Source organism: Lepidochelys kempii, chromosome 5 (assembly GCF_965140285.1).
Source record: "Lepidochelys kempii isolate rLepKem1 chromosome 5, rLepKem1.hap1, whole genome shotgun sequence".
In the NCBI taxonomy this organism is placed as follows: Eukaryota; Metazoa; Chordata; order Testudines; family Cheloniidae; genus Lepidochelys; species Lepidochelys kempii.
The window spans coordinates 48,228,149-48,246,235 of NC_136384.1; the positions used below are offsets into that span (position 1 = coordinate 48,228,149).

The 18,087-nt window shown below is 44.3% G+C and overlaps 2 protein-coding genes across 5 annotated transcripts in view; one reads left to right on the plus strand and one right to left on the minus strand.

Moving 5' to 3' along the window:
• CERT1 (ceramide transporter 1) overlaps nt 1-6,667 on the plus strand; it is a 168,794-nt gene extending 162,127 nt beyond the window's left edge. For 3 of the 4 annotated variants that reach the window (XM_073344212.2, XM_073344216.2, XM_073344214.2), the window contains 2 exons: nt 2,033-2,169; nt 3,662-6,667. In XM_073344212.2, coding sequence (XP_073200313.1) covers nt 2,033-2,160 — 128 coding nt within the window. In that variant the 3' untranslated portion in view covers nt 2,161-2,169; nt 3,662-6,667. Of the gene's footprint in view, nt 1-2,032; nt 2,170-3,618 lie in introns of all 4 variants that reach the window. The other variant, XM_073344213.2, reaches the window with a different exon arrangement.
• A 7,010-nt stretch (nt 6,668-13,677) lies between these two features.
• MED18 (mediator complex subunit 18) lies at nt 13,678-15,969 on the minus strand. The gene is made up of 3 exons (XM_073344226.2): nt 15,673-15,969; nt 15,241-15,326; nt 13,678-14,362 (listed from the first exon to the last, which is right to left on the minus strand). The coding sequence occupies exons 2-3, from the start codon at nt 15,311-15,313 to the stop codon at nt 13,809-13,811; spliced, it is 627 nt and encodes a 208-aa protein (XP_073200327.1). The 5' UTR covers nt 15,314-15,326; nt 15,673-15,969; the 3' UTR covers nt 13,678-13,808.
• Between the last annotated feature and the right edge of the window lie 2,118 nt (nt 15,970-18,087).

Sequence of the window (18,087 nt, forward strand, 5' to 3'; positions counted from 1 at the left end):
CTTTTATGGAAGTGCAGAACATTTCTAACTAGCCTATATATCTTTCATGTTTTCAACTTTCTTATGCCCCACTATTAAATAGCATAGTGAAGACTCAATTGTTACCTGCACATCTGAATATTAAATATATTACAGTACTAATAAGAAGGAAAGGTAAATCTAGTACTAAATTACTTCATAATTGGGTTTCGTAAGTGAAGACACCCCTCCCACCCAAGTATTCTGTGGCAAATTTGATCTGAATTTTGCAGCAGAAACTTCAGTATTGTAGAATCTTCAAGTTTCAAACATCAGTCATGACCTCCATTTATAAATCTAATGAAATATGAAAATAATTAAATCAGTATTCCTTGTGTTAATGTGATGCTGAACTTAATTTTGTGCTGATCCTACATATTTATTTGTCGTTGTGCTGTGGGATATTGTATTTAAAATACCATAACTTCATTATAGAAGGTGTTGGGGGAAGCTGGAGGTTTTGACAGCTGGGAGGAAATATTTAGGGCTGCATTGGTTTGCATTTGGTTCATGTTTAGAAGGTTTTTGCAACCACAAGGGCTAGAAACTTTTTTGTAATGAGAGCTTAGTTTCTGAAGCACAGTTGTGCAGAAAGTGGCAGACACTGACCAGTTGCTTGGCTCCAGAAAAGGAGTACATAGGACCAAAGAGATCCATTTGGACTCAACTTTATGAATGCTTTATAATAAGCAGTCACTAAAAATTGAGAGTGCAGTGGTTGTGCAGGCAAATACAACAGCCATTGAGCGCTCAGCAATAAATCAAATAGCCTTTTGTATAAGAATACATTTCTGAAACTGAAAATGTTGACAAGGACACTGGAGTTGTCTCCTGTTCTTTCTGAAAAATGCCATGAGATTATAGTCTTCCATTTGGACATCTACCAAAGATGGGAAAAAGTAACTCTGTTTTAACAACCTCTCCAAAGGGATGATACCATTAAAAATGGACTGCAATTGGTCTTAAAATCTGGGCTCATGCCCTTTTCTGCTGCTTTGACGTATAAAGAGGGCCTGAAAGATACTTTCCCCCATTTTGTTTTACCTTCAAAGTATTGGGAATGCTAATTGTTTTTCCCCGGCTTTGCTAAAGGATCTCCTGAAATGTCTGAGGATGCGTTTTGTTAGCATTCATCCTAACAGGACGGTGAGGGAATGTTGAGTATTAATATGAAAATTTGGGAAGAAGTGATATTAGTGTTAACAAAAGCAAACTCTAAACAATCTGACTAAACTTCCCAGTTGCTCAGCTTTCATTTTGTAGACTCCTATTGCCGTAAGACCTGATCCTATAAGATGATTCATGCAGGTGGACCCCTGCATCTATGCATAGTCCCATTGATTTCATTGAGCCCTGCATGGATTCAGTGGTCAGCCCATGTGGATCCTATTGCAGGATCAGCACTACAGCCTTCCAAGCTAGACAGGACCTGATTTTCTCATGTAAAAAACAAGCAGAATTGTATACAATTTAAAAAACAAAAAAAAACCTTTCATGTCTTCATCACACTCCAAAAAGAAGCAAAATTGGTCAAAGCTGAGGTGTTGTTTTTCCCCCTCTGCGGGTCACTTAATGAAGCAATAGCCCCTAATGTTGCACTGTATTCCTGATAAGATGTAAACAGTGTCAAATATATACCTATACTGTACCTATAGTCTCAGTATTAGCTGTGATCCCAAATCCTGATCTGGAATTTGAGCCTGACCTAGTTCAGAAGCAAGAGTGCTATTAAATGACACATTGTGGTTCTATATAACCAGTAAACTGAAATAGTGCTTTCAATCAATATTAAATTACAAATGTTGAATGAGTTATAGTACAGATTTTCTGATGCTCCTAGCTGTTGAACTAGTAGTTATCAAGAAATGTTGACTCTGGATGCAAAGGGATGGATAGTCAATGTTAAACCAATAATTTGTTTTGTCTACAAATTAGTGTTAAGCATTTACTAGTCCAGCTATATATGTGTTTGTTTTAGAGTATAGCTTTTATCTAGTTTTATCTTTATTTTTAGTGAATCCTGGGGGATGGGCACCAGCCTCAGTGTTACGAGCAGTGGCAAAACGAGAGTATCCCAAATTCCTGAAGCGTTTTACATCATACGTGCAAGACAAAACAGCGGGAAAGCCTATTTTCTTCTAGTATTAACAGGTATTTGCTAAACTTTTTGTGGAGTGTTGTCTTCTGTATATATTGTTCTAAATATTAAAATCCAAACAAAAAAGCTAGACCATCTAGAAATGTGTTTATTACTGTAATTATCACAGCTATTGTGAGTTTATCTGTATTTTGAGCTATATGCTAAAGCGAAGTTAATAAACCAATGCATTTTCTACATACATAAAGAAATAATAAGGTTAATACAATTAGTTGACTTCCTACAAAAAAATATACAGTCTTTGTGCAAATTTTAAAAATGTATTTTTGCATTATAGGTGATTTTCTGAGTTCAGTGAAAATCTTGGTTTAGTATAGGATCACCTACATATTGGACTGAACAGGTTGACATATTATAAAAATGTATATTTTATATTTTTAGCAAACTAGAAATGCAGGTAGAAAGGATCAAGCACTGGCCTTTCTTCAGATAGCTGCCAAAATCAAACCGTTTAATATTTGGTGTCTTTTAGAATAAGATAATGCAGTGTAATGAGTAGTGTAAATAATTTTAAACTTTTGTAAAAACAGAATGTTGTCATTCAAACTGTAGGAGTTTATCCGGTATTCTTTGGGGTGTTGGCCACCTAATAGTTAAAGCAGGGACTTCAAGATAATGTAATAGTTGATATAAGTCCATCACAGTGTTTGACTGAACAATCTCATTCTTTTACGCTGCCTAGTTGGCAGGATAGTCATGTTTTAGGATGTGTTATAATGGTTCCAATGCAATCTTAGTTGTCATCAGTACTCAAGGGTTTTGGTGGGTATAGTTTTGGATTTTCAGAGTCTTTTTGATACCCCATCCCTACACAGATATATATGTGTTCTCTATGGATATATTTCAATCATAGATATAGTTTGTGTTCAAAAATGGCATGTGTTAAACATCAGCAAAAACAAAATTATGTGCTAAACCAGGTTTCAGTCATCCTCAGGGCAGCCTGGCTATATTTATATTAATAGCAGACTGGGCCTTCATTTACTGGAAGATCTTAGTATGTACTCTTGTGATGTTAGATTTAGATTACTACACTACACTTCAGTATTCTTCATTATGCATAAGTCCTGTCAAAACAATCCAGTGCCAGCAGTTTATGCAGAATTTGGCAGTTCTGATATTATGGAGAGTTGATAGAGGTTTTTTGCCTATTTGCTGTCCTGATCTCCCATAGTTGCCTATGTTGAGTAGGTTTTATTCAGTGTACAAAATCCTAGAAGTCTGGGTCATTTGATCTTCTTTGGTAATGATAGTTTGTCCCTATAGGTTCTAGCTCACAACTTACTTCCGTTGCATTTAGTTAAAGAAGGCCTGTCTGAAAATGTGAATAATTAAAAACTCAAGTGTTTGTCATTATCAAACAAGAAAAATTTGGAGACACGACATTGTTTCTAAATTGTACTTTTGGAATGTTTCATAACTATTTCTCATTTACTTACTAGTGTTCTAAATGTATTCTGCTGTGTCCTTTCCATGTTTCTAAAGTGATTGGAACAAGACTGTGTGAACATTCCATGTTGGAGGAAAAAAAACAAATTGAAGGCTCCAAGCTGGAACGTAGGATCTACAGTCTTTTTGTGGCCCAAGTCCTAGGCTTTGTGTTCTGAAGTGAAGAAATACTGCAACGCCGTGAGGCTGAACATCTAACACTAGCTGTCTCCTGCTAGCTCTCCTTGTTGAATCAGTGTGTAATTAGAAATACATGTATTGATACATGTATATGGATATATTTTTATTTGCTTGCTTTAGAGAAGAAAAAAATACAACTTTGAATCACCAACTTGGGTTACTGCTTCAATTTTAAACAATTTGCAAAGCTTTTGTTTACTGTGGCCCTTCATAAGACACTCACACAGTTTTCTGTTTTTGTGCATGTCTAAAAAGCACAAAAGACAAATGCACATATAGCATACTGTATGTGCTTTATGTGCACAAAAACCTGTGTGTGGTATTTTTTTCAGGTTTGCAGTAAAGTCTAGGTGACCTTTGGGCAGGGGTTTTGTTTTGCTTTGTATAATCATAGTTCATTGCTGCTGGTTTCTATAATGAATCATCTTGTTATGTAAAATGTCTCTTAATTGGGGGCTGTCAATATCCATATGACTTTGCCTTTTCTGTTATCTTACTCCTATGAAGACCTTTGGCTCCGATGGAGGAAGAGTGTGAAAAGCTTTATTTTTTTTCCAAGATATCTTTATATTTCTATTGTATTTTTTAGTTATGTAATTTGTGCTACAGAATTTATTGAACATGATTCAGAAATTTCTAGGTAGATTCTATATGAGAGGACGAGATTGTGCCTGAAAACTACAACAGTACTCTGTCCATGCTACGTTACATGTGGACTGTGGGTTGCATGAAACTACAAGAAGGTACCCTGTAATATTTATTAAAGCAAATTGGACTACATAGGACAACATTCCCAGTCTGCAAATAAGAGCGAGTATATTATTTCCTGGTCCTGCACATTTTTGTTTCTCATCTTAATTAAAGCCATGCGATGAGATATGTGTAGAAAATGTGAGTTGTTAATATTTACTACTTGATCAGAAACTTAACAGAGCTATAAGAATCCACAGATTCTAAATGAAAAGTTCCCCTTAGTTGCTGTGAGAACTTGAATGCAAATATCTGCCTGCCTTTGATCTCTGGAAGTAGCCGTGAGGAGTGGACTGTGGGGGCAGAGACTAGTACTCACTTGAGCGGATATCTCGCTTGGTGGCCTTTAGGTAGAGATTATTTAAAGGCATTTCTTGGGCACTTCACTAACTTGTATATGTAGAACAACATAGGATTCAGATATATTTTTTTCAAAAGAAAGCTGAAAGTCTTATTTAATATAGTATTGCAGGTGCCTGGATATAACTACAAAAGAGTAGTAATGAAGAGTTGGCTGATAAATGTCTGATATCTGCACAGTGTTGTAAGTGAATTACTCCTTGTGTCTTAGTCTTCTATATAAAGAGGTACAAACACATATATAACACATGGTTACACACATACATGCAGATTTCATGATCTATAAAACTTGTCTCATTTATTTGCCTTTCTCTAAATGGTGTGCATGGAATATGCCTTATTACAGAATAATTCTGTTCTTGATTTGAATATGTAGAAAAGTGCCTATATGGTAATGCTAGTAAGGCAAACAAGATTAAATTGTACATGTTTACTATATCACCAGTAAGCATTTTATATAGTGATGTTGAAAAGAATTTCTTATACCTCAAATGTTTCATCTTTTTGAAATCAGCTGAAAAATGGTTCATTGACCATAGCCACTAATGGGAACTTTACAAAAAGTCTTATGCCCAAAATACAACTGTTTAACTCTTTATTTGCCATTTCTGGTAACTATCATTGAACACAGGCAAGTAACTGTTTCTTAATTTAAATGGAGAGCTTTATTTTACAAAGGTATGGAAAGTTTACAAAGCAGTATATAAATCTTAATATCATTAGTTGCATTTGCACTAAATGTGATGTACTTTTGCAATTTATTCTGTAAATAAAATTACACTAAAGATACTATTTGTAAAGAATACATTTTACTTTTAGATAAAAACACTGGTCTTTCACTACAGCTAGTCTTGCCCAATCAGAGTTAGAAGAAGCTCCTTACTGAATATGGAAAGAGTTGCAGGTTCAAGAGTCATAAGTACTGACCCTTCAAATAAAAGCTTAGTCTGCAGGCTTCTTCTCATGCTGTGTAAATGTATGTTGAGTATCCATTATGCCCTTTCTTCCAGAAGAGATCTCTGAACCTTTTTTGCGTTTATGAAATCTCTCTCCTTCCTCCTCCAACATTTGGGCTTTTTTCTGCCAATTAATATGTCACCTTAACTATGTGTTTTGTTACTGTTGCTGAGCACTAGCCTCAGACTTCAGATTTTCATTTTTGTAAGTTAAATCAGTTCTTTTTAATTCAGCCTATTCAGAGAATGCAGCAATCTTCTCCTTCAAATGTGATAGTGTCCCTTAACTTCTGTTACCTTGGGAACCTGGATCTGTCACCAGATTAGATCTTCTCCATGACTAGACACAGTTTTTATTGGGGATGAGGGGATCAGGGAAAGAGGTGGTTCAACCAGTTCTCTGAATCTGAATAATTTCTCATAAGTTTCTCTAGAAAAAATGTGATTGCACCTTTTGAGAGGAAATCATCCTTTACCTAATCGGGCTGAGCTGGTTTATCTGAAGTTGTTGGTTTTTCTTTAAACTAACCAAATTGTCCAGTAAAAATCTTTCACCAAAATTTTTGTCACAGTTGTACAGATGAAGCTGTATTTGAATTGCCACTGTTCCTCCACATACCCAAAACATGAATCATATTCTGAGTACCTTGAGTGCATAGCGTGTAGCTGTTTGTTCTGTGATAGCTTTATGATACTGATAAGTTTTAAAAAATTAAAAGTTGACTCTTCCATGTTACAATCACAAATTTAAAACCAAGATTTAAAAGTGAAAAGTATTAAAATATTATGAAAAATAGCTCTGGTTTGTAGTTATTTTTAATATTTAGTGCCTTGAAGAAGTAAAATGTCATACATAGCGTTTTAATAAAACAAGCAAAGCCTTGCATAGTTCTCATTCCTGAGTCTAAGAAATGAGCTTGTAGGAAAGTAGCTATTTTTCATTTACTGTGGCCACCTAGTGGAAATGTCCAAAAGTAAATTGGATTGATTTGTAAAATAAGTCTTCCATTGAGGCATGCTAAAGGATATTGCAGATGATTTTTTTCTCTTTACTGGTAACTTTAAAACTCTCAGTGGGGGAAGGATTTAAAAATACTTAACTTATTTTGAATTTGTTTTTAACTAGAAAGGTTTTTTTTATATAAAAGTTGTGCCAAGATGATCCAGGCCCAGCTGCATCCCCCTAAATGTTCCTCTGTGTCCCCCTAGTGGGGCATGCCCCACAGTTTGGGGACTACATGCTTAAACCTACATTTCTTTGCCCTCTCCTTGGTCCTATGCCAAGTGCAACTCTCACAGTCCCAAGAATGAGACCCAAGATCTGTTAAACTGTTTTATATGACACACTTGGCTTGCTGGTTACCGTTTTCTTTGGGTTTCTGCGATTGTTTGACTGTTTTTTCCCACAGAATCATAGAATATCGGGGTTGGAAGGGACCTCAGGAGGTCATCTAGTCCAACCCCCTGCTCAAAGCAGGACCAATCCCCAATTTTTGCCCCAGATCCCTAAATGGCCCCCTCAGGGATTGAACTCACAACCCTGGGTTTAGCAGGCCAATTCTCGAATCACTGAGCTATCCCTCCCCAAAGCATCTCCCAACGAGGATGGGATGCGAACCCACGTGTGCAGAGCACAATGGATTAGCAGTCCATCAGTTGCACCTTCCAGGCACATCCATCCAATAGCACTGGCTCAAAGAAAAACAGAGCTCTTAGAACTGTTGTGCATGCAGGTTCTTAAAGTGCTAGGTCATTCTGAAGGCCTAAAATCTGGGCAAATGGCTAGTCAAGGATGTGGGAGGTGTTATGTAAACTAACTGTTGCTTTACAAAGTTGCTCTCCTCTTTTCCTCTCCCCCTCACCTGCCCAAAAATAAACTTCTCTGTTTTATGGTTGGTATCCTGACAGGTTCCTTTACTCTTTAGTTGGCTACATACATTGTATGTTGAACTTCCTCTTTGAGACATGGTGACAACATGGTGTGCACGGGAGCACTGGAGGTGAAGGCACCATTTTAACAGCACAGATTAATAAACATCCAATTGCCATAAATCAGATGATGCCTCAAACGAGGTCTGCAACATTCTGACTTATGAAAATAAACCCCATTTGCTAGCATTGCCTAGTGGAATGGGCAGTAGTTATCTTTTGTAACTAAGTATTCAACACACAAGTCTTGACAAAATTCCAGCATAAGTCATTTTGTATCTACTTAACATATTTCCCTCTGTTAACTGGAGACATTACTCTTGATTTTCCCATGGGCTAAAAGAAACACCTGTTGTACTGATGCTGGTGCAGAATGGATGTCATCCCAGTCACAAGGGGGCTGGTGAATAATTCCTAAACAAACATGTTCTGATAATAGAATAAGATGCCCTTTGCTTGTTCGTTCCTGTACTAGTTTTATGGATCACTTGTTTCACTGCTCAAATCTATTTGTCCCTGTGTGATTTAGAAAAGAAAACAGGACACCTTCAGCAGAGAAGGGTGTGGGCAGGCAGGCAACTCTGCTTAAATCCTGAAATTCCTCCTGGCACGGAGTTGTTGTCTTCCCTATGATTGGATTTCTACTCACAGCTTGGAGGAGCAGGCCATGCACTACCCAGTTATCCACACCCTGGTTCACCAAGCAGTGTCCTGTTCTTCCCCCAGCACAGGGACAGGTAGGTTTGGCTCAATCTTACCACTGCTGCAAAACGGCCACAGAAAAGAATCAGCCAAGGATGTCTTCTTTCAGTCACAACCGTTGTGTAGACAATGGACATTTACATCCATGTACTACTGAACAACTTCTTTGGGGGTAATTCTGTAAACATTTTTTTCACACCTAAAAAGTACTCTAGTGTTGTGGGTAGCTGTCTGTATCCTAAATTTATCTTCATAGGTAATATTAAAGATGGCTTAATCTCCAGGTGCTAGAAGTTTCAAATCAGAGTGGCAATCTGCCTCCCAGAGTAAAAGAATTTGTGATGATAAAAGAGGCTTTCTGTAGCAATTTCTCATTTTAATCCTTTCATGATGGTAAACAACTTCATGGTGGGAGCATTCCATTCCTTAGAAGCATGGCCTCTATTTTACTAACCAGTGAAATTAACCCTTTCACCATATTACGTAAAACAAAGCACTATCCTGAACTACATAATATTAATCTCTAAGGTTCTGATCCTGGGAAGAGATGGAACACTTCCGATGGGTTGCTTCATGTCCTCAGTGTTAACTGACCTCAATGTGACAACAAGTTTGGAAAATGAGTTCAAATTTATTAATCATTTCCCTGTCATGTAAAAGCTTTATCTCCCAACATTTATTTCTCAAATTTTTTAACTAACTTTACCATTTTAAAACTTCCATTTCTTTCCACCTCCCATATGCTCTTGCCTGTTTCATTTTTTTCAGAGGATTTCTCACTCTGTCCTTCTCCACTCACTTTTTCACCATCTCTCAAGTGGAACATGAGCCCACAAACTTTCAACTCTGAATTCAGCTTTTTAAAGTCATTCTGTTGAGCAGGTGGCACTGGTAATTAGGGGATGTATTTGACCAGCCTTAATAGGAACCACTAGGCTTTTCAAAACTGTAGTGCATTACCTATGGAAAAAACTAATCTGAAAACTTTACATGTCTTCCCTCTTTTGAGAGAGACAATTTAATAGAGGGGAAAATTGGCAGTTATGCAGATATATATTGTTGTTGCCTATGTAGAAAACCCACATATGGGTCTTTTCATAGATTTTACTGTTCTAGAATCTGTTTCATTTTAAAAGTAGTTTTTCTAACACTTGTGCTTATGCATACTGAAAATTACTCTATGGAACTCAATTGTCCCAAGATCCATTCGAATTCAGGAGCTTAGCAGAATCTAAAAAAGGTTTATTTGTTTTTACAGATAGAGAACATTAAAAAAAATATATGAAGTAACAAATCTTATTACTATGGGTGTAAGCTAACCGATAACTGTTGTGAAGTCCCTCCACCTCCTTTCATTTCCAGGTGTCAAGGTTGAAGCCTCCTTATTACCATATAAACATAAAGTATGCATATTCATTGAGGCTGGATATCTACAAGGACTGTGTACAGCACCTAACACAGAGGAGTCCTGGTCTATGACTAGGGACCCCAGCAATATGGTAATACTACTAATATAGAGTATGATGATCCATTCATTTGAAAGGGTATTGCAGTTAGGAGTAGAGCTATTTTTGATAACTACAAACCTGGGCCCTAATCAAGTTATCCTTAAAATTAATGGACACAGTTCCATTGACTTAAAGGGCATTGCTTCAGCCCATTAGTCAAGATTTGACCCCATCATCACTAGCAGTTGTAAAGTGTATGTTCTGTGGTAACTGTCCCGCCATCAGTCCCTTTTCCTTGGACTCTATTTGTCTCATTCAGCATATGGCTTTTTATGTATCCACCCCATGTTACCTAGCTCCAGGACTCATAAGATAGTACAGGATAGCACACCTAAACATTTTTGTTTGTATTCAAATACCCTTTCATGTAGTATTTTGGAGGAAAGAGGACAGGAATGGGGAGCGAAGAGGATTGCTGATGAAACAGTAGCTATGCATTCTGAAGATTAAAAATCTTTCTGTCAGTGCTAACATTATTAGCTTCACTGTTATCCCAGTTCCTTATCAGGACAGCAGATTACTTTGTAAAACTCACAAGATCACGTTTTCTTAGCAAAGCCAAGTTAGAAGTGGAGCAAGTGGAGTTCCCAATTGAGTTCCCATTCTTTGGGTAGAAACAGGTGAAATTTGACTTCCTCACAATTACAATAATAAAAATCAGTGCTGAGGAGGGTGAAAATGCACAACAAAGCACACACACCATTTTGTAAGCCATCTTAATGTTTCACTGTAAAAAATGTTGGTTGTAGTGTTATAGCCATGTTGGTCTCAGGAAATAAGAGACAGTGAGGTAATATCACTTCTTGGACTAACTTCTGATAAGTGATAAGATTTTGAGCAACACTGAGCTCTTCTTCAGGTATGGGGAAGGTAATCTGAAAGTCACAGCTAAATACTAAGTGGAATAGATTAAGCATCAAGAGTTAACATCTATTCCATCTTGAATTTAGCTGCGACGTTCTGATTACCTTCTTCAGACCTGAAGAAGAGCTCAGTGTAGCTTGAAAGTTGCTCTCTTTCACTAACAGAAGTTGGTCCAATAAGAGGTATTATCTCCTTCACCGTCTCTGACTCAATGAAGAAATATCACAGGTGATTGTGTCAAGTCATAGAAGTTATATCTATCTCATAGGACAGAGACTCACGAGATTCTTTAGTGTTTATGTACCAGCAGAAGGCTACCCAGTAGCAAACAGCAGTACCTACTGTTTGTCATTTAGGGTGTTACAGGAAGTGTTTTTCTGCTCTCTGGATATACAGGTGGTGTAAATATAGGAGAGAGCAAATCTTGAAAGGGTATTATGCACCTTGAAAATGAAGAGAACATGCTTGATTACAAAAGAAAATAGGTCTATTTCTTGAGTGAGACATAAAGGACACTAGGTGCATTTTGGGCCCATGAGAAAAACTACATTCTGTTCCTAGGAAAATAAGCACCATACAAGACAGGGTGAATTAATATAAATCAAGAAGAAGGAAACCTTAATTTAAATTTTTTTTTTCTTCATTTTTACTTATTTTCCTAAAGAGAGGTAACTACTAACTATAGCCTTTATGCTAAATTCGGTACTTTTAGTTAACCAAGTGGATACACTGTATACACATCTACTTAACCAATTATATACATGTCCATTTATTTAGGTTCTTAATTTATTTTTGTTAGAAAATGACAAGTGACACTTTAATTTTTTTACTCATTTGTGTTAAGTGGCATTTGGTTGGAAGTTTGATTCAATTAAATGCACAAACGTTTAAAACAGCATTCTAAAATTGTTTTAGATAAACAAAGCTACCTTATGCTCTTAAACAATTTTTTTCTTGTTTAAAATTAACTGATTTAAATGAAGTATTAACTGTAGTTAGTGAATTGAATTGATTGGTTTTGGTCAGTATGACCCAAACTGTCAAAGGTATTTAGATACCTATGTCCTTCATGATGGTAGAACTCATCCTCACACCATTTTATTCATAAATTGGAAGAGGAAAACAATTTCTGTTTTTCAACTCCCAGTTGGTTTCTCAACTTCATCTGTGTGGCAGATGGGATGTTCCACTCACCTCAGAACACTTGGCAGTCAACAAGAATAGTTTATTCTGGCCAAATTCTATTATGTATAATTCTGCTGTCCACCTAGAAGTTCCTTCTGCAGTTTCATCTAAATGTGGTATTCTTCATCAGGGCCTATCCTTAACTGTATTGCTGTATGCCATTCCACTACAACAGAGTTCTGTGGCAAGGGTGATTGCATGTTAATAGTGAAATGATTGCTCTGTGCATGTTTGTAGAGCATGTTAAGAAACATTTACACACAACCTATTATATGTTTACTGGCATTAATGACAATTTTTTTAAATGAAGGACAATTGTAAGTTATTTACTGTACTTTACCATAAATATTAGCCCTGGGAGAGGGTGGTTAAAAGACCTTTCTGGAATTACAATAACTGTCAGTACAAATATGTATAGTTTGACTACAGCCCTCAGAGGCACAGGATAAGGAACTGATTAAACAGCTCAGAACGGCTATTAACAAAACCACCAAATAGTAAATTAACAGTGTTGGGCACCTACTAGTCATAAGTCTTTTAATGCCTCCAATTTTACTACAGCAGAAAACTGAAGGCAGCAATTGCTCTAATAGTAAAGAGTACACAAACCCCAGGTCTTGTTTCACTCGTTTAACACAGTCAGAGGGGTCAGGCACCGAAGTGTATGACTTCAAAAAAAATCTGCAACTGGCAATATGGTGAGGTAAACCTGGCGCCAAAAATTTTGGTTTTCCTAAAACTGACTTTTTGCAAAACCTTAGATGTACAGAATTATTAAAATTCCCCTGAAAACATTGTTTTAAATATTATCTACAAGCTGCTGCTGCTACTACAGCCTGAGAAACTAACCATGTTATTTTCATAGGCCAAGCACAGCGAAGTACATACAACAAACAGAATTAAAAATAAGTTATGTTTTGAGAGTTCTCAGTTTTGAAAACCTCAAGTCATGACATAGCTAAGCAAATTGGCTTTTAAAATCTATACTTTTTAAAGGGGTACACCTTTACCTTAAACTCATTTCCACCTTAGTTTTGTATCTGCTAGTGTTACAAGTAACACCTAAGGTCGCTAATTGAAAAAATTAGTGTAGGAAAAATGCGCTCCTCTTTGACAACAGTGTGCAGTCAGTTCCATTGTATTGTTGATTCTGATAGTTGTATTTCCTGTCTCATGCAGTAACATTAGGATATCACTCCTCCATTACTTGAGGGATGAAGCTCATGTACATGCTCTTTTCCAGTCTTTGCATGATGAGGCTATTAGAATAGAAGCAGCTATGCTGCAAATGAAGAGGCAGCAGCTAGAGATGTGCACTGAGAAAGAGTACTGAACCTAAGCATGTTTGATACTTTAGATCTCACTTTCTGGCGAGTAAGACCCTTATTAATACGGAAGCAGAAACACTAATATGAAGTAATAGAGGAAATTAAGAAATGTTTCTATCCATGCTGTTGAAAGGGATTCTTAATAAGAAAATTCCAAATTAGTAAATTTCAAAAAATGTCAAACTGATGGTAGATCTATATAAAGGGAAACATTAAGTGGGGGGAAAAGTGATCCAACTGTCAATTACTGCAGTGACAAAACACACCAGAGACAACCTCTCCACTACCCCTCAGCAAAACCAAAAACCTTTAATCTCCTCAGTTCTTGCAAGAGTCATTTTGGAAGAAGAGTCTCTACATGCTGGTCACCAGGACCATTAGGAGAGAGAGGAACTAGACATACTTGTTGGGTCCTTTTCACTCACATGAGCCTTTTAGGGTCAATTTTCTCCAGGTGAACTAAGGGCTTTAGCTGCTCAGCAAAGTTTCGCATGTCATCAGAAACTACATCTTGTCCTGCTGGAGCTACTACACTCAGCTCCACGAGGTAGGAGAGAGACAAGGGCTCAATGCTATCAGTGTTTCCTGGAACCAGGATGCGGAAAATCTTGTACACTACAATCTTCATGATACCCTTGCGGAACACATGGCCCTTGGCGACAAACTCATGATCCATGCGGAAGCCCATCTCCACCAGAAAGTCAGTAAGGTTCTCTGAGGTGGCGATGTCAACACAGTTGCGCACCAGAGCATGGCGGTTTTTGTCTCCCATTTCTGGCTGTCCCAAATAGCGTAAGTGCCAGGGTGTGCCAGTTTTGTCCATCGAGCGCCGTGCCCTCAGGACAAAGGGACTGGCCTGCTGCCCTTTCAGGAGGAACACCATCTCATGGTCCAAGAAAGTCTCAGGTTCCATGTTGTCACACAGACCACGCAACCGGTGAAGGAGGCTCTCCAGGCTTTGATCCAAAACACTTCCTGGGAAGGAGAACAAGTTCATTATTTCACCACTGAGCCATTTACTATAGCCATTATGATTGCATTTTTTCATCCACCAGTGCATGGGACACCCCAAATAATTGCACCATATTTAAAAAAAAAAAGCAAAGAGAACAAATGCTCATCCAAACTCATTTTTCAAAAAGAAGCAGAGGATGCAAAACTTATCCATAGTGCTCTTCATCTGGGAATCTCAAAACATTTACAAATGTATTCCCCATTTTATTTTTTATAGAACAAGAGGTGTACAACACTTGAATAACTTTGTCCAAGATCGGCAGTGACGAAAAAGACGTAGCTCTAATTACTAGTCCAAATCTCTGGACCACTCTCCCAACACAACACACCTAGGACCTGCAGGTACATTAGTACTGTTTTTCAATGTCTATACTCCACACTGTAGCTACAACAGCAGCACCGAGACACCACTATAATGTTAATAATTACACTGGAGGCTGTTGCAAAAGCTTCCAGAGGAATTTGCAGCAGAACCAAAAACTATAAGGGCAAGAGCAAAACCCCAAACAAATCTTATCTTCTGTAATGGAATATTCTGCACCAAAAAGGAGTTTGGAAAGGGGGAGGGGGATGGGATGTTGTCCACAGATCGCCTGCTTCTGGAGAGTTTTAGCCCTAAAGGTCAACATCTTTCACAAAAGAAGTCTGACCTCGCTAGTTTAGGCTCTGACTGAGGTAAGGTCTTTTCTTCTCTTCCCCATTCCCCCTCCCCAATTCATCTCAAAACGTTAAATACTGGAATGACTTAGGTACAGTACGGGGAAGCTGAGAGTTTCCAGAAGAACCTGGCAGCATACCACTGTGACCTGAAATCAAAGCCATCTTCCCACCAGCCTTACCTTGGAGTAAATACTCCATCATGTTAATGGTGCCGCCAGTGACAGGCATCATGGTAACCGGTGGGGCCTCCATGGTTTTGGCTTCCCTAGATGAAGCACAAAGAAATCAGGTCCACGACTACACCAGGCTTTCAGGCGCCGGGAGACCCCCGCGACCCCGCAGTGTGTGTGGGGGGGGGGGAAGGGAGGCTGCCCTTCCTTGTACGGGAACCGACGCCCCGATGAGGGGCTCCCCGCGGGAACAGCTCCTTGCAGAGCGCGTAGGGCAACCGGCTGCGGCTTCGATACAACCTCCTGGGAGGGGCCGGGGTGCAGGTGAGCCGCGGGGGAGGAAGGATGGCGGGGTTTGGGGACCCGGCCCGGGGGGGGGAAGAGGAGCGGGAGCCGGCCCCGAGGGGGGCCTGGAGCCCCATGAGCAGGACGGACGCTCACCTCTCACCGGCGGGGCGGGGCGGCGCGGCGAGGGCTCCCCTCTTTACGGGCTGTGCCAAAGCTCCCCCGGCTCCGGCCCGCGCGCCCCGCCACAACCTCACTTCCTCCGCCCAGGCCGCCGACCTGCTCCCGAGCGCGCATGCGCCGCACGCCCACGGGCGGGCGGACTGAGGAAAGGGGGGGCGGGGTTTCCTGCTCGCTCCGAGGCGGAGACCAGCGGGGCTTCGTCTGCGTGGAGAAACGTACGCGATGCCTTGGCCCCCCTCGCGGCCAGCCCGGGGCACATCCCGCTCAGCAGCCCTGCCCCCGCGGCCGACTCGGGGCACACCCCCCGTCAGCGCCGCCCGCGCCCAGCCCGGGGCACCCCCCATCAGCGCCGCCCCCCCCCCGCGGCCGGCCCGGGGCACACACCCCTTCAGCGCCGCCCCCCCTCGCGGCCGGCTCGGGGCACAGCCCCCCGTCAGCACCGCCCGCCACCACCACCACCCCCCGCCCGCTGCCGGCCCGGGGCACACCCCCCGTCAGCACCACCCTCCCCCCCCCCGCGGCGGGCCCGGGGCACACCCCCCGTCAGCACCACCCTCCCCCCCCGCGGCCGGCCCGGGACACACCCCATCAGCGCCACCCCCGCCCGCGGCCGGCTCGGGGCACAGCCCCCCGTCAGCACCGCCCGCCACCACCACCACCCCCCGCCCGCTGCCGGCCCGGGGCACACCCCCCGTCAGCACCACCCTCCCCCCCCCGCGGCGGGCCCGGGGCACACCCCCCGTCAGCACCACCCTCCCCCCCCGCGGCCGGCCCGGGACACACCCCATCAGCGCCACCCCCGCCCGCGGCCGGCTCGGGGCACAGCCCCCCGTCAGCACCGCCCGCCACCACCACCACCCCCCGCCCGCTGCCGGCCCGGGGCACACCCCCCGTCAGCACCACCCTCCCCCCCCGCGGCCGGCCCGGGGCACCCCCCATCAGCGCCGCCCCCACCCGCGGCCGGCCCGGGGCACACACCCCTTCAGCACCGCCCCCCCTCGCGGCCGGCTCGGGGCACAGCTCCCCGTCAGCACCGCCCGCCACCACCACCACCCCCCGCCCGCTGCCGGCCCGGGGCACACCACCCTCCCCCCCCGCGGCGGGCCCGGGGCACACCCCTTCAGCACCGCCCCCCCTCGCGGCCGGCTCGGGGCACAGCCCCCCGTCAGCACCACCCTCCCCCCCCGCGGCCGGCCCGGGACACACCCCCCCTCAGCACCACCCTCCCCCCCCGCGGCCGGCCCGGGACACACCCCATCAGCGCCACCCCCGCCCGCGGCCAGCCCGGGGCACACCCCCTCCCCTCAGCACCGCCCGCGGCGGGCCCGGGGCACACCCCCCGTCAGCGCCACCCTCCCCCCTCCGCGGCCGGCCCGGGGCACACCCCCCCTCAGCGCCACCCCCGCCCGCGGCCGGCCCGGGGCACACCCCCCGTCAGCGCCGCCCGCGCCCAGCCCGGGGCACCCCCCATCAGCGCCGCCCCCCCCCGCGGCCGGCCCGGGGCACACACCCCTTCAGCGCCGCCCCCCCTCGCGGCCGGCTCGGGGCACAGCCCCCCGTCAGCACCGCCCGCCACCACCACCACCACCACCCCCACCCCCCGCCCGCTGCCGGCCCGGGGCACACCCCTTCAGCACCACCCTCCCCCCCCGCGGCGGGCCCGGGGCACACCCCCCGTCAGCACCACCCTCCCCCCCCGCGGCCGGCCCGGGACACACCCCCCCTCAGCACCACCCTCGCCCCCCGCGGCCGGCCCGGGACACACCCCATCAGCGCCACCCCCGCCCGCGGCCAGCCCGGGGCACACCCCCTCAGCACCGCCCGCGGCGGGCCCGGGGCACACCCCCCGTCAGCGCCACCCTCCCCCCTCCGCGGCCGGCCCGGGGCACACCCCCCCTCAGCGCCACCCCCGCCCGCGGCCGGCCCGGGGCACACACCCCCTCAGCGCCGCCCCCCCCCTGCGGCCAGCCCGGGACACACCCCATCAGCGCCACCCCCGCCCGCGGCCGGCCCGGGGCACACACCCCCTCAGCGCCGCCCCCCCCCCGCGGCCTGCCCGGGGCACACCCCCTCCCCTCAGCACCGCCCGCCACCCCCCCACCCCCCGCGGCGGGCCCGGGGCACACCCCCGTCAGCGCCACCCTCCCCCCCCGCGGCGGGCCCGGGGCACACCCCCCGTCAGCGCCACCCTCCCCCCCCGCGGCCGGCCCGGGGCACACCCCCCCTCAGCGCCACCCCCGCCCGCGGCCGGCCCGCGGCACACCCCCCCTCCCCCTCAGCACTACCCTCCCTCCCCGCGGCCGGCCTGGGGCACACCTCCCTCAGCGCCGCCGGCCCCCGCCCCCCCCCGCGGCCAGCCCGGGTAACACAGGAAGAGGCTGAAGTTGG